Source organism: Nilaparvata lugens, chromosome 3 (assembly GCF_014356525.2).
Source record: "Nilaparvata lugens isolate BPH chromosome 3, ASM1435652v1, whole genome shotgun sequence".
NCBI classification, from domain to species: domain Eukaryota; kingdom Metazoa; phylum Arthropoda; class Insecta; order Hemiptera; family Delphacidae; genus Nilaparvata; species Nilaparvata lugens.
In genome coordinates this window covers 51386721-51400385 of record NC_052506.1, presented here as the reverse complement: position 1 = coordinate 51400385, position 13665 = coordinate 51386721, and the positions used below count along the sequence as shown (strand labels likewise).

Sequence of the window (13665 nt, the reverse complement as noted above, 5' to 3'; positions counted from 1 at the left end):
TTTTGAAAAGTGTGGTCACAAAGTAAATGTGATAGGTACTCGAAGAAGTTCATTCAATGATAATAGCTTCAACGAAATTGAAATATTTTATAGGAACATCTAATCATCTTATCTATTCTACAAAGAATCAACTTTCATGAATTTTAAACCATACAATAGGTTGAAATTTACCTAACCTAAACAGACAAAATTAAAGTTATTGAAATTACCGGTGAACCGGGGTGACTTTATCCTAATTTTGGGGAGTTAAGATTAAACAGCTTGCAATCAATACTTCAGTTGAAACAAATCTCTTGCAATATTTTTTATTGCATTCTGACGTGTTTGAAGAGTATTTTTCATTATAAAAAGTTGAAATTTTTCTTGAAGAACAGAACCAACGTTCATTATTTAAACTGTTTTTTTCAAAGTGTCCGTGTGTGTAGAAAAAAATATATCGTTTTTAAAGTTGAGCTTCATTACAGTATTTTAATTCATCAAAATATTCTTATTTTATATTTATAATTATTTTATAACTATAAAGCTTCTTCTTCACTGCAGTCATTCTCGTTAGACTGATCTCTAATGAACAACCTTTTAAATTTCTTCAAAAGCATAGAAATGGATCTACCATTTAAATTAGATCATTGGTTAAAATGAATCTGCACTTGTATACCCATTAATTGGACATAACAATGACAGTCACTATTTAAATAATAATCCGCTTTCTTTTTCCAAGTAGAACAATAACTTTTTTGTTGAAGGCTTAGATTTATTGGACTATGCTACTAAATTGATTAAAGCACTACCGTAATGAAGAAAGACGCATGTATGTTTTGTCTGATGGAAGTTGAATCGAATTGATGCTCAAATATAATTGAATCAGTACCGTAGTTAAGAAGCATTTGGCAGAGGAAGAATATAATAGACCTAATGTCCAATGTTGCTGGTCGTGAAAATTGATAAATGATGGACAATTGGTGAGAAGTCTCTTATCTGTCTGGCTACTAAGGGGAGATGTGTTCAGCTATCCAACGTATTTTCCTAATAATTCTGGATAGATTTCTAGTCAATCATTGATCTCATTAGAATTATACTCTCTTTCTATGATTATTGGAAGTGAAATTAATCGTTATGGATGAAAAATACAAGGTAGGACTCTGATTTATATTTTATAATACTGTTTAATGCATATTTCTAAGTTGCTTCGTCTTACCGTTCAAGCTGAGGGGTGTATTATTATTGGAATTAATTTAATAATAGTAGGCTATTTTAATTAACACTGTAGAAGTATAAATCACTTTTATATCAATTTATTAATTATAGCTGTATTATTAATTTGTAAAAAATAATATCTCGTTTTTCATTAAATATTTTTAATCTGAATAAAAATATTGTCAAATGATATAATCATTGTTACAGATGATATTTATTATTAATTTGTAAAAAATAATATCTCGATTTTCATTAAATCTTAATCTGAATAAAAATATTGTGAAATAATATAATCATGATAAATGATAGTGTTCAAGAGAGTTGTATTCTCAACAGACTGGCGCTTCAATATTCGCTTTTAGAATATTCTTATTTGTAAGATCACATTCGAGTAGGGCACCTAAAGTAGGCTGCCTACCTAATTATACCATTTCTCCCTCAACTTATTTATTATGCAATTACAACATTAATTTGAAATTTGGGAAAACATGTCATTTAAAAATCTTTCATGTGAAGTTAAATTCTGGAAAGTGAAATTCTTTGTGAATTCCTCTTGTTTCGTTCTTTGAAATTGTGTGGCATCCCATTTTTCCGCAAATTACCTAGTGTCACCACCAGCTAGAGAAGATCTTTTTCATGGTTGAAAATTTTCAGATGCAAAAAGTGAACAAGTGATTAGGCCTAGATAGGTTATGCTATTCTAGCTCAATTATGACAAATTGATACTTCTTCCCATCACAAAGAAGAATTTTGTTCATGTATTGTTAGAAAGTAGGCTACAGTATATAAAATGTGAATGGATTGAAGAATTTCAAGGTGAGTTGCAATTTATTTATTTCTATTCATTGATTTACACGAGTTGCTGAATGGAATTTGTGTACGGCCCTTATTACTATACGAGCAAAATAGATTTGACGGAATTTTTTCGCTAGTTAACAGTATGCATTGTCACTTATGGTATTCCGCTTGTAGTATGCCCCATGAGAGACTTTGCGTTCTGTAACAAGCAAAAAACGAGACTAAAATTTCGTTGCGTCTATTCCGCCCGTGTAGTGGGGGCCTTGAGTTTTAGTTGTATAATCCAATTAAATTATTTTATATGAAATCATGAATCTTGTTCAAATTATATGATTATAGTTTGTATAAAATAAGTTGAGACTTGGCCCTCCATCCAAAGAAATAACAGGGCTGCCAAATTGTGTAAAATTGCAACTTTTCAAATTTATAGATTAACCTCAGAATTGGATGTAGAATATCATCCCCGATATCCCAGTAGTGCTGAACAAGTTCTAGGGTTGAAGGATTAAAAGAAATTGTTTTATGAAATAGAAAACAATGCGGAAATATGTTTATCTTTTGAACATCACTTCTCCCAGAATCATGAGGTCTCGTAACAAGTATGTTCTGAAGGGACTGATTCAAGGATCTAAAGTTTAAAAGAGCCTTATACGTCAACCGAAGCTTATTGTGTGTCCAAGTTGGCCTACGTTAGCTGGGCAAACCAATACCTGTGTCCTTAACAAGATCCAGGAGTTTTTTTTCCCTACACTAACATCCCATTCATCACCTGGCTGCTTGCAGCCAAACAGAGCCCTTCTTCTAGCCCCAAGTCTTTCGCAATCCAGTATGATATACTTGGCAGTCTATTCAGACTTATAACAAAGTACATCTAACTTTCATTTCTCAATCCAATTGTGTGGAGATGTTTCCTGAAGTCGCCATGTCCAGTTATCATAGCAATCAACTGCTTGACCTGACCTCTAACCAACCTCACCAGCCAGCTGGTGAAGTAAGAACTTGCGTCTGCTAGCAGCTTTTTGCCAAGTGCTTGACCAGGGTGACCTTGCCATTGCTGGTGATGTAAGTCCCTGGACCATTTACATATTGTGTGAAAGGCAGTTGTTCTACTTATGCCACAGCTTGGCTCTGGACCAAAGACTGACATACTGGAACTCCGCTCAGCAAGCCCATCTGCACGCTAATAACCACTTATGCCTACATGGCCAGGTACCCAACCAAGATGCACAGAGTTGCGTGTTGCAAGCCTGCTGAGTTTTGTGTGACACCTTCACCAATTTTGACTTGATTTCATTGGAATCAAGAGCCTTGAGGGCTGTCTGACAATCTGACAAGATTACTATGTGCTTGTTGCAATAGCGTCTGGCAATGCCTATGTTGGAACAAGCCATGATGCCGCAAAGTTAGTACAGTGTTGTCCCAGACTTGCACAGAGTTCTGTTCTGGGTGAATCACTGTCCACCCTGTAGCCAGATTTTTCATTCAATGAGAAAACCGTCCGTGTACCAGATAAGGCTACCTCTCTTGAATTACCTCCCTTCCTTAGACTTCCACTCCTCTCTGGAGCAGAATGTTACAGAAAAAGGTTTAGAGAAAACCATCTCTGTACTCATGACATCTGAAGTGATTTCAAGCACATGGCTTTGAGCAAGGTCACCCTCTGGTGATTGTGTAGTGGCCTGTTCCAGACAGGCCTTCCCTCCATTGGCCTGCGACTTTCAGGCTTTATCCCCCACATAGAACCTGCGAATCTCCTGGACGTCATAAGCGCCCATTTTGCTTTGTGCAGTGTATTATTTAATTATTTGGTCATCAAGTCTCAAGTTGGGACTTGGGGGCCAAGTCTCAACTTATTTTACACAGACTATAGAAATCATCTTTGATAGAATTAATATAAGTAATCGAAATGGATTAATAATTCCAAAGAAATATGTAAGCATGAGGTTTTCCTCTTAGAAAATATCAAGTGAAGTGAGTAAATCAGCATAGCGATTATTGAAAAAAACAGTGGTCCTATAATGTGTGAATAACGCAGGAATTTTATCTGCATACTCTCAATCATATCAATGTAACTTATCTTACAAGGTGTCTCAACAATTGTATATTCATTCAATTGCTTTTTAAGCGAGGCTAGCCTTTTATTTTTCACTAGAAGCAATACAGTTTTAAAAATGATTTATCAAAACAAAATGATTTAAAATGAATACAAATCAATATTAGATTAGTGAAATATTAGTCACACCCGTGAATAATGTGTGTTGATGGGTGTTACCATAAAAATGCTTAGATAAAGATTGAAATAATAATTTACAATGACAGAAAAACAAACAACAGGCTCTCTGCCCAAATCTGTTGATTTTCCAATATAGTAGACACGTTGAAAATGTAGGCTATAGTGACTAAATAATGAAGGTATGATGTGACATGCAGGACGAAATGGACCTGGACGACCTGTTGCCACACGTGGGAGAGTTTGGCAAGTACCAGAAGCTGCTGCTGTGGCTAGTGTGCCTGCCGGCATGTGTGCCGTGTGGCTTCTGTGCCTTCAATCAGCTGTTCATGGCCGATGTACCCGACCACTGGTGTCGGGTGCCCGAACTCATGCGCCTCAACATCACTCCCCAATTCAGGAGACACATTTCCATTCCACTCGAGGTGAGCTTGGCTGGGGCCATCTCGTGGTGCGCTACCCTCTCAGCTATTGTTGCTCTCTTATTTTGGCAAAATAGGGTGCTTGTCTAGTAATGTCGAAAATTTGCTGAAAACAGAAACTAATGCTAGTGAAAAAATACTGATATTTGAAGCTTAGAAAACCTACCTTCTCTATATATAGTTGGTTGAAAATCTCCTTTTAGACTAGCCACGCACCAGTACTGTTTTTGTTTGAAGTAAAGATCCACTTGTAAAGTGTAGATTTCCTGCAATATTCAGTACAGTATAATTGAAAATATTTAGTTTGCTTAATTCTATCTACATTACTCCTCACTGAGAAAGTTTTATCAGCATTCAATGCTGTTGTTCTCAAATCAATCTAAGCATTTTCTGCTTAAGCAGGTATTTCAATCCTAATATAAAGGGATTACAGATTCAGATTAATTCCCTTATGAAAAGATAAAGTTTGTATAAGTTCTTACTATCAGTATGAATTATTATAATACAGAGTGCGGCATCAAAACTTTCTTTTTTTAAATGCTTACTGTTTAGTTAGTTGATGACATAGCGGAATGCTAGTTGTCACTCTCGATAGTGGTAGTTTTAGAGTTTTGTTCTTGCACATTTCAGTCGCAATTATGCGTTGGAACAGCGAGGAACGTGCGTTTGCCTTTGAGGCCTACTTTTCGAGTGGCTGTTCAGTGGTAGCAGCACTACCTTACGGAATCGGTTCAATTTAGCCCCGTTGGCCCGTGTTCCAGGCCGGAAATAAATTGTTTTATGGATTACTACATTTAAAAAAACGGGTAGTTCAAAAAATATATATATCTAAAGTTCCACGGCCCATTAGATCTTGTGAAAAATTGAGACAGTGAGAGCTTCAATTTTGTAATCTCCAAGACGATCAGCACGCAAATACTGTATGCGTCTGCTGTTGAACTTTCTAATCGTTCTGTGAGGAGAAGACCTTCATTTTCATCCATAAGAAATGGATATAATAAATTGAAATGACTGATTTGAAGTAAAACACTTCCCAGAATGCATTATCTCAATCAGAGGCGATTTGTAATTGTAATGAACGGCTTGATCTCCTAATTTGCACCCGTGTGATTTTTTCTGTGATTTTGTTTGATATCGTAGGTATTATGTCTATGTGAACCGTCCTAAGGCCTTCTAAATTATGCCAAAATTATGCCTCCAATGCTTGAAAGGGCAATAAATAATATCGATGCACACAAATTCAACTTGTTCTGGAGCTTGTGTATGATTTCTATAAAAATGATCTATACAAATGAACGCAGTGTCATGCAGTCTGGCAGAGTATTACAGATGGATGGTTTTCAGGTTAGGCAATGTTGGCACCACTGTACTTCCTATACTACCTACACAAAGATGTAATTCTTATTCAACATAAATTCATGTATAAATATTTGAACAATACATAATGAATAAGATGATCATATCCTTTATAAATTTATTATACATGAAAAGCTAAGCTTGTGCGTTGAATTATAATCGATATTAATAATTAAAAAAGTGAATATATAGGATTACAATAGAATAAGTTGATTTCACTGAAAAGTATACTATAGATTCAATACAAGCAATACATGGCGTTTAGGATTAAAAAAAGTATACATTTCGCCCGCCCCGCTAATTTGTGACAACTATTTAGAAAATGAATAAATGAAGCGGAATGCCCTCCAACCTTTAGTTTGCTTTTTTTAATGCTATCATCAGTCGATTCAGCTTTGTTGAGCTCTAAACCCGTTGATGTAGTCTCGGGGAACCTACGCGTCTTAGGAAGCCGCACAAATCATCCACCCTCTTCAGTTTGCCAAGTATCAAATTCTGCTTATTCCAGACATGACCTGATTCAAATTTATTGTTTCTTATGTGTTGCTGCTTCAATCCATATCCAGTTTCAATAACCTTCAGGTTTTATCTGCATAGATCAAACAAACATGAATAGTGTAGTTGAACCTAAACCTATTATAGGCTAATTGATCCTTTGCATTTTCTAAGCGCTTATTTTGTATTATGCACTCTCTAGTAGCACATCAAGATTTTATAATACAGTGTGTGAAGATATAATTAGTATTGCAATTTGAATTTCAAGAATTCTCTTCACCTCCTTTTTGGACAACTTAACAGCATACAATATTAGTTGGAGATTGTTTGAAGATGGTGTAGCCGATTCTTCTGATAGTTTCTTACTATATATTACACTCGCACGCTTGAGTGTGAATACGAGATTTGTGATGTGAGTTGTTGAAATACATTTTTCAATTTATATAGATACACACAGCATGATTAGGCTATCAGTCAAGGTAGGTAGATAGAGGCTATTAGTAGCTTCGTATCTCAGATGGTCATTTTTCTAAACTTTGTTTTGCATTCGTAAGCTTTGTCTAAGCTTTATTTGGCTAATCATGCCAGTAATATTGAGGCCAATATGACATCTTCTTCTTCCAAAGAAGGATTAGGTTTCTGGCTTTTCTTACCTACAATCAGCTCCATGGTATATTAATTTTGATCCTAGAATAATAATAATGTAGTATCACTACTAGCCTACTTCTTACTTTCTGCATAAGCGACTGGCTGATAAATAATTTGAAACTTCAAGTGTGAATCTCTCTAGCATTCTTTCATATTCTTGCAACATGCTCCTTTTATTGATTGTCATACTTTTTTCTCATTCAAGCTCTATAATATATAGCTGCTTAAATTCATGTAGCTTATATTATATTGAGTTTGGCTCTAATGTGGTCCCTTCGGTCGCTGCCCGTAGCCCTCAAACTAGGCCTGTATAATTTCATTCAAAGTTGGTATAATTCGAACAAACAATAAATTTAGTCTGCTTGTTCTGTTGTCAGGAAGACTCGAGTGGAAATGAAACATACAGCAGCTGTGAAGCCTATGCAGTGAACTGGTCGCAAGTGGCATCAGTTGAGGATCTAGTGCCAGACAGCAGTTGGCCCAAACAGCCATGCTTATTTGGATGGGAATACAGTAAAGACGAATATCAATCCTCTATTGTAATCGATGTGAGTATTACTGTTGTCTGAATCACGTTGTAGTAATCGACCTTCTGTTGAATTGCCAACTTCAATAATGAATCTTGATAATTGGTTTGATATTCGAAACGTGTTGACATTTTCTTTCAGTACTGTATTCATATACTACCTGAAGATTTTACGACCTTATGTTTCACAAAGTAACACTCGAGTTTTCAAGTCTCAAGTTGAATTTGAAGGACGCAAGTTTGACAAGTTGTGGTTTACAAAATTAGTTCATTAATTATGGGTTTTCAGCATTCATTAATTCTGCTAAGATAAAATAAATTTTTATTGTATAAACTCTTTTCTCTGTGCCATTTGGTAGGGTTATTTTTCTTTTCTCAATAAGAAAGAAATTATCATTCAATTCAACAGAGAAATGGCATTTAATGAAATATTCTATTCTCTCAAAAATATTTTTTACTCATCCAGAAGTCAGAACTAAAACTGGCATGTCTTTTATTAATCATCCATACTTCAGAATAGCTAGTACAATGTTATTTTGTGCTAGTTAGATGTTATTTTAAGCTAGATAAATACATTTCTTCTTCTTTGTACAACCTCTAATTTTTTATCTTTGTGATTCCAGTTTGATTTGGTTTGTGAAAAAAAGATCTACCCAACCATAGGATTAGCGGCTTTAAACACAGGAGGGCTTATAGGTGTCTATATGTTTGGCATCATCAATGACAAGTAGGTAATAAACATTCGTCTCTCATATAAGTTTAATCAAAATATATCCACAAATAAATAAAATAAAATAAAAATAATTATAAATATTAAGATTATAATGCTAATATTAAGAAAATAATGTTTTTACCTTAATGAAATGCAATTCGATTTCATAACTATCTTATTAGAGTAATAAAATTGATAAGCTTCTCTGAAATTCCATCTCTTACCTCTGTCGCTTCATGGTTGATGGTTGGAAGATGTAAGTTGATGTTTTTATCTACTTTTTTAATTGAATTTTGATCTTTTTATAAAGTTTCTAATACTTAGTATTCGCTTGTTTTTCAACTTGGCTCTCAAATAACTATACGGTTTTGTATAAATGTTCTTGAGCTATTACTGTATTCATAATATAACCTTGTTCATTTCAGATTTGGTAGGAGACATTCATTTTTCCTGTGCCTGTCAGTGCTTATATTTGGAAATGTGTCATCGGCGTTGATGACAAATTTCTGGAGTTGGGCCGCTTGTCGGTTCATTGCAGGACTCACCATTCCCGCTATCTATCAGATTCCATTCATCATTTGTAAGTCCATTTCAAATATATTGACACTAATTTTTGTTTACTGTTTGCTCTTATACTGAAATAATAATGTCAGTAATAAAGGTTTGTCTTCACTCACTTCAAATGTCGCTCATTTGGGTAGGTTTCTGCTCAAACAAGCGACCTTGAAATATTAGAGGATATTTTTAATCTAGCGAAGCTTATATCTCTGTATTACTCTCCCTCCTTTGCATTTTCAAAAATCTTGGTGTAGTTTTCTCTTCCGCAAAATTTAATTCTACAAGGATTTTTTCACCTTTATGAACCGTAAATTTTCGTTGTACTACTTATTAATGAATTGTATCGATAAGATTAGTGTTGAATGTATGTTATTGTGAATGTGTACGGTATTGTTTTGTTGCAGCGTTGGAACTGGTTGGGCCAAACTATCGGTCGTTCGTGACAGTCATGACCTGCATGTTCTACACATTCGGGCTCATATTTCTGGCGGCCATAACCTATATGGAGAGGGATTGGACCCAATTATCAATTGTTACATCTTTACCATTTGTCGTGTACTACATTTACTGGTGGTCAGTTAGTATTTCTTTCTGCTTTAACAAAGTATAATCTAAATTACTCAATGCACTTCACCTATTTATTTTGGTTTCTTTAATATCTTGTTTGGTTGTTTGTACTTTGCTATGCTCTACATATTTAATTATTTCATTTTTGAAACTAAATTTATTATTTTATTGATCTAATCATAAGTTAAATTTTTACTGCTCTCAAAAGCCAGAGGCCCAGGCATTTAATTCATTTCTATGTTATTCTCAAAGTGTCTACTTTTGTCTTCATCCTACTTGATCTGTTGATATTAATTATAATAAATTGTGTTGTTAGCTTACACTTTTACAATAGTACTCACGATTTTGTTGCTTTTCGGACGCGTTTCGAGGCACTGAGCCACATCCTCAGCTAGATACTGAGGTTTTTGTTTTTGAAGTTTGGCATTTTAGGTTATGTGTAATTAAGTGGGAGGTGTGGGTGGTGATGGAAGGCGATTGAAAAAAGCTTGAAAGGGATAAAAATAAATACAGTTTGAAACTTACCTCCCAAGTTTTTTCAATCCCCTTCCATCCCCCACCCACACCTCCCACTTTATTCCACATAACCTAAAATACCACTTACAAAACCTCAGTATCTAGCTACTCCTTGTACGCTGAGGATGTGGTTCAGTGCCACGAAACGCGTCCGAAAAGCAACAAAATTGTGAGTACTGTTGTAAAAGTGAAAGCTAACAATACAATTTATTATTATTTTCCTCAAACTATTCATTATTACATTATTAGGGCTTTATTACACTACAGTTGAGCTAGTATTGAGTCTCCACCGATAGTAGCCCTTGAATTTTAATACGGCTTAAATTTTATGTTCAGGTGAGGTGAAACCTTCCCGCAAGGGATTCCCAACCAAAAAAAGCCATACGAATTTACTTATAGTTCCTTACGATAATGAATGAATACAGTTTATCATCATTCTGTATGCTAAGGATCATTTTGAATTGTGTAAAACTGAATAGTTTCAAATATCATTTTAAAAATATTTGAAACTTTGAATTCATTGAGTTGGTAACTGAATGATGGACTATATCTATTATAAGAGACATTAATTTGTTGAATATTGGGTGATATCAATTTAAGAATATTTAAAACTTTGAATTCATTAAGTTGGTAACTGAATGATGCACTACATCTATTATAAGAAACATTAATTTGTTGAGTATTAAGCAATGAAACAATAACGGTTTTTCCGTCTCAAATATGAATTTATTACTGAATAATTGAAATGTTTACAGTTTTTTGCCGGAATCGCCCAGATGGCTACTTGCTAAAGGGCGCTTAGAAGAAGCATCAAAAATATTGGAAACTCTAGCAAGGGTCAATAATAAAGAACTACCCAACACATTTCGACAGAAATTGAAGGTAATAATTTTCATCAAAGATATTCAGATCAAGCATGATTTGGACTTGAAAATCTAATGGTCTGATTCAGGTGAGTGTTCCTTGAAAGTCAAAGGAACTGTAAAAGAACAGTACTTTAGTTTTGGGTATCTCGATAGAAATCAAATTTTTAATAAGTACCTACCGGTACCTAATTTTTAACTACTAATTTTCAACTCGTATAAACTATTATTAATGCTATACGCTTTTAATTTTTTCAGAATACTTATTGTAACAGTTTTTTGTAAGTTAGTTTAATTGTAACATGAGTCAACGCATGTGAAAGCTCTTTCTATCTTCTTCAATTCTAGTAATTTTATTCAGAGGTCTGGTAATTAATTCTTCTTTGTTCTGTATTTAGAAGCCTACTAATAATATTGAATTTATGTCGTTTTACAGCAAAGAATGATGCTTCAAAGAAGCCGAAGTGAAGAAATGAGGGATAAGAAAACACCCGGCCTCTGTACGCTCTGTCAAACGCCAAACATGAGATTGAAAACTACCCTCATAACGCTCAATTGGTAAGTTGAACTTGATTCTGCATTTTTCAATGATTTTTCCCCAATATTGGAAATTTGTCCCTCTTTGGAATATGATAAAGCTATTCATTATCATTTGGCCACTTCTAATTATCGTCTATGAGCTACTAATAAATTGAATTTTATTTTCTATAAAGTATAATTTGTGGGAAAAACAGCTTCATAAAATTTTTTGAAAAAAAAATTGTGACTTGATAATGGTTTGATTCTGAGAGTCAATGTTCAATTTGCAGGTTTGCCAATGAGATGGTGTATGTCGGCCTAAGTTATTACGGACCTGCACTGGGCAATGATAGGTATCTGAGCTTCATGCTGTCTTCACTTGTTGAGATACCGAGCTATTTGACGTGTTGGGTGGTGATGGATCGCTGGGGAAGGAGGTGGCCCCTCTCTATATGCATGATACTCAGTGGCATATCATGCGTCATTACAGTGCTACTTCCACCAGGTAGGCTTAAATCTCCCAACATGAGCGCTTTTCAAGTTGTAACCTAATTATTTCATGAATGGTGAACGAATAATAATACATTTTATTTCTACAATATAAATTTCATCGACATTATTTTTGAAATGAACTAGCCATTTCATAAACTATAGCTTTTTTCAATATTAAATCCATAATGCTATATGCACAGGCCGTGTATAGAATATAGAATTTGTACAATGCATTCTTCAATTTGGCATTATAGTTTGGGGAGGTTCCACAAATGCTTCAGTAAAGAGTTTGGAAATAACCCAGAAGGCCATTATCAAGGCAGCTCTTGGTGTTCAGATTCTTTACCAACCAGCTGAGACAACTTTTTATCAAGAACCTGCTTTTGTTTGGTTTTAAAAGAAATTTAAATATGTTGCAAAACCTGTAAACCATGTTTATCCAACTCGGTATAGAATTAATGTTGGCCTAACCGTCCCCCCTATCTCTAGATCTGCATCAGCATCCAACCCCCTCCATCTTATCCATATTATTTACCAGAATATCCCAACAGATTTGTGTACAGTTCTACAAAGCACAAATACCTACAAAAGAATGCTCACCTCATGGCTAATTGACACTGGTAGACAATCTTCTGAAAATATCTCAAGGTCAACCTACACCACTAATATTTAAAAAAATACACTTGATAGTATTTCTTCCCTTTTAATATATCTTAAATGTATCTTTCCAATATTATTTTCATTTTTGTATTCTCAGTTCTATATTATATCTTCTCTTCCATTAATTTCTTTATTATCCCTATTTTCTTCTTTCTCTCTCTGTATGGTACTCTCTGTTGGTAGAGAGTTAGTGGGAAGGATACTTCGAATATTCTTTCCGAAGAATGGACATTGATATGTCCAAAGCTCCACCAATTTATGTAGATGCATAACAATATTATCTATTTTATCTATAGTTATTACAAATTGCTTTTTTTCATATCATATACAGCTCAATAATTATTTTCTTAATTTATATTTTGTAAATTCATCTATAATTTTGCTGTATTGTAAGCTATTGTATATAAGTGTATAAGCCAGTATATATATTGTAATCTACATAAATAAAGTACTCAATCAATCAATGTATGTATACATGTGTATATGTATACATACATAAGTTGTGAGCATATGCGTTTATGCTTATTTTTCTTCTTAAAAATAATAATAAATGATTACACCGTGCAGAACTTGATCAAAATTCAATGCAACTCGGTCCCCGCGCACAGGCACAGGCACGGCCCATGCGGGGACCTTCCTCCTATTTAGCAGCTATTAGTTATTAACAGCAATAATATTTATTAATTTAACAGTCATAGTTTGTAGTCGTGGTCATGTATTTTTTTAGAAATATTGTATAAACATTACTAGCAGGGCACCCGTGCTTCGCTACGGGAATTAAAAGATAAAATTATTTTTGTGAAAAATTTATAATCTAAATCCTACCAAAACTGTTATAATTGTTTTTGAGATTCAACCACAACTTGGCATGAAGATTATTGAGTCAAATCATTCGAATAATTAATTTATGTGTTGGAAGTGCTCCATAGAATAGTAGTCTAATTGCAGCGTATCTTGTAGAAGATTGGTTGGGGCTTAAGAGTGCGACTTTATTCGTTGACAATTAATATTTCCCATTGACAGTTATCAAATTAGCAGTGATCATGTTATTTTTGTTTTTGCTTGATGCAATTGAAGATTAAATTCCAAATTAGTTGATTCGGAATTTG

General features: G+C 34.2%; 1 protein-coding gene across 1 annotated transcript in view; it reads left to right on the top strand.

The window, feature by feature from the left end:
• LOC111051411 (carcinine transporter) overlaps window positions 1-13665 on the top strand; it is a 33022-nt gene that overhangs the window by 6118 nt on the left and 13239 nt on the right. Inside the window, exons 2-9 of the mRNA XM_039423969.1 lie at window positions 4423-4647; window positions 7521-7691; window positions 8293-8396; window positions 8807-8961; window positions 9344-9512; window positions 10778-10904; window positions 11322-11443; window positions 11695-11909. Coding sequence (XP_039279903.1) covers window positions 4423-4647; window positions 7521-7691; window positions 8293-8396; window positions 8807-8961; window positions 9344-9512; window positions 10778-10904; window positions 11322-11443; window positions 11695-11909 — 1288 coding nt within the window. The remainder of the gene's footprint in view (window positions 1-4422; window positions 4648-7520; window positions 7692-8292; window positions 8397-8806; window positions 8962-9343; window positions 9513-10777; window positions 10905-11321; window positions 11444-11694; window positions 11910-13665) is intronic.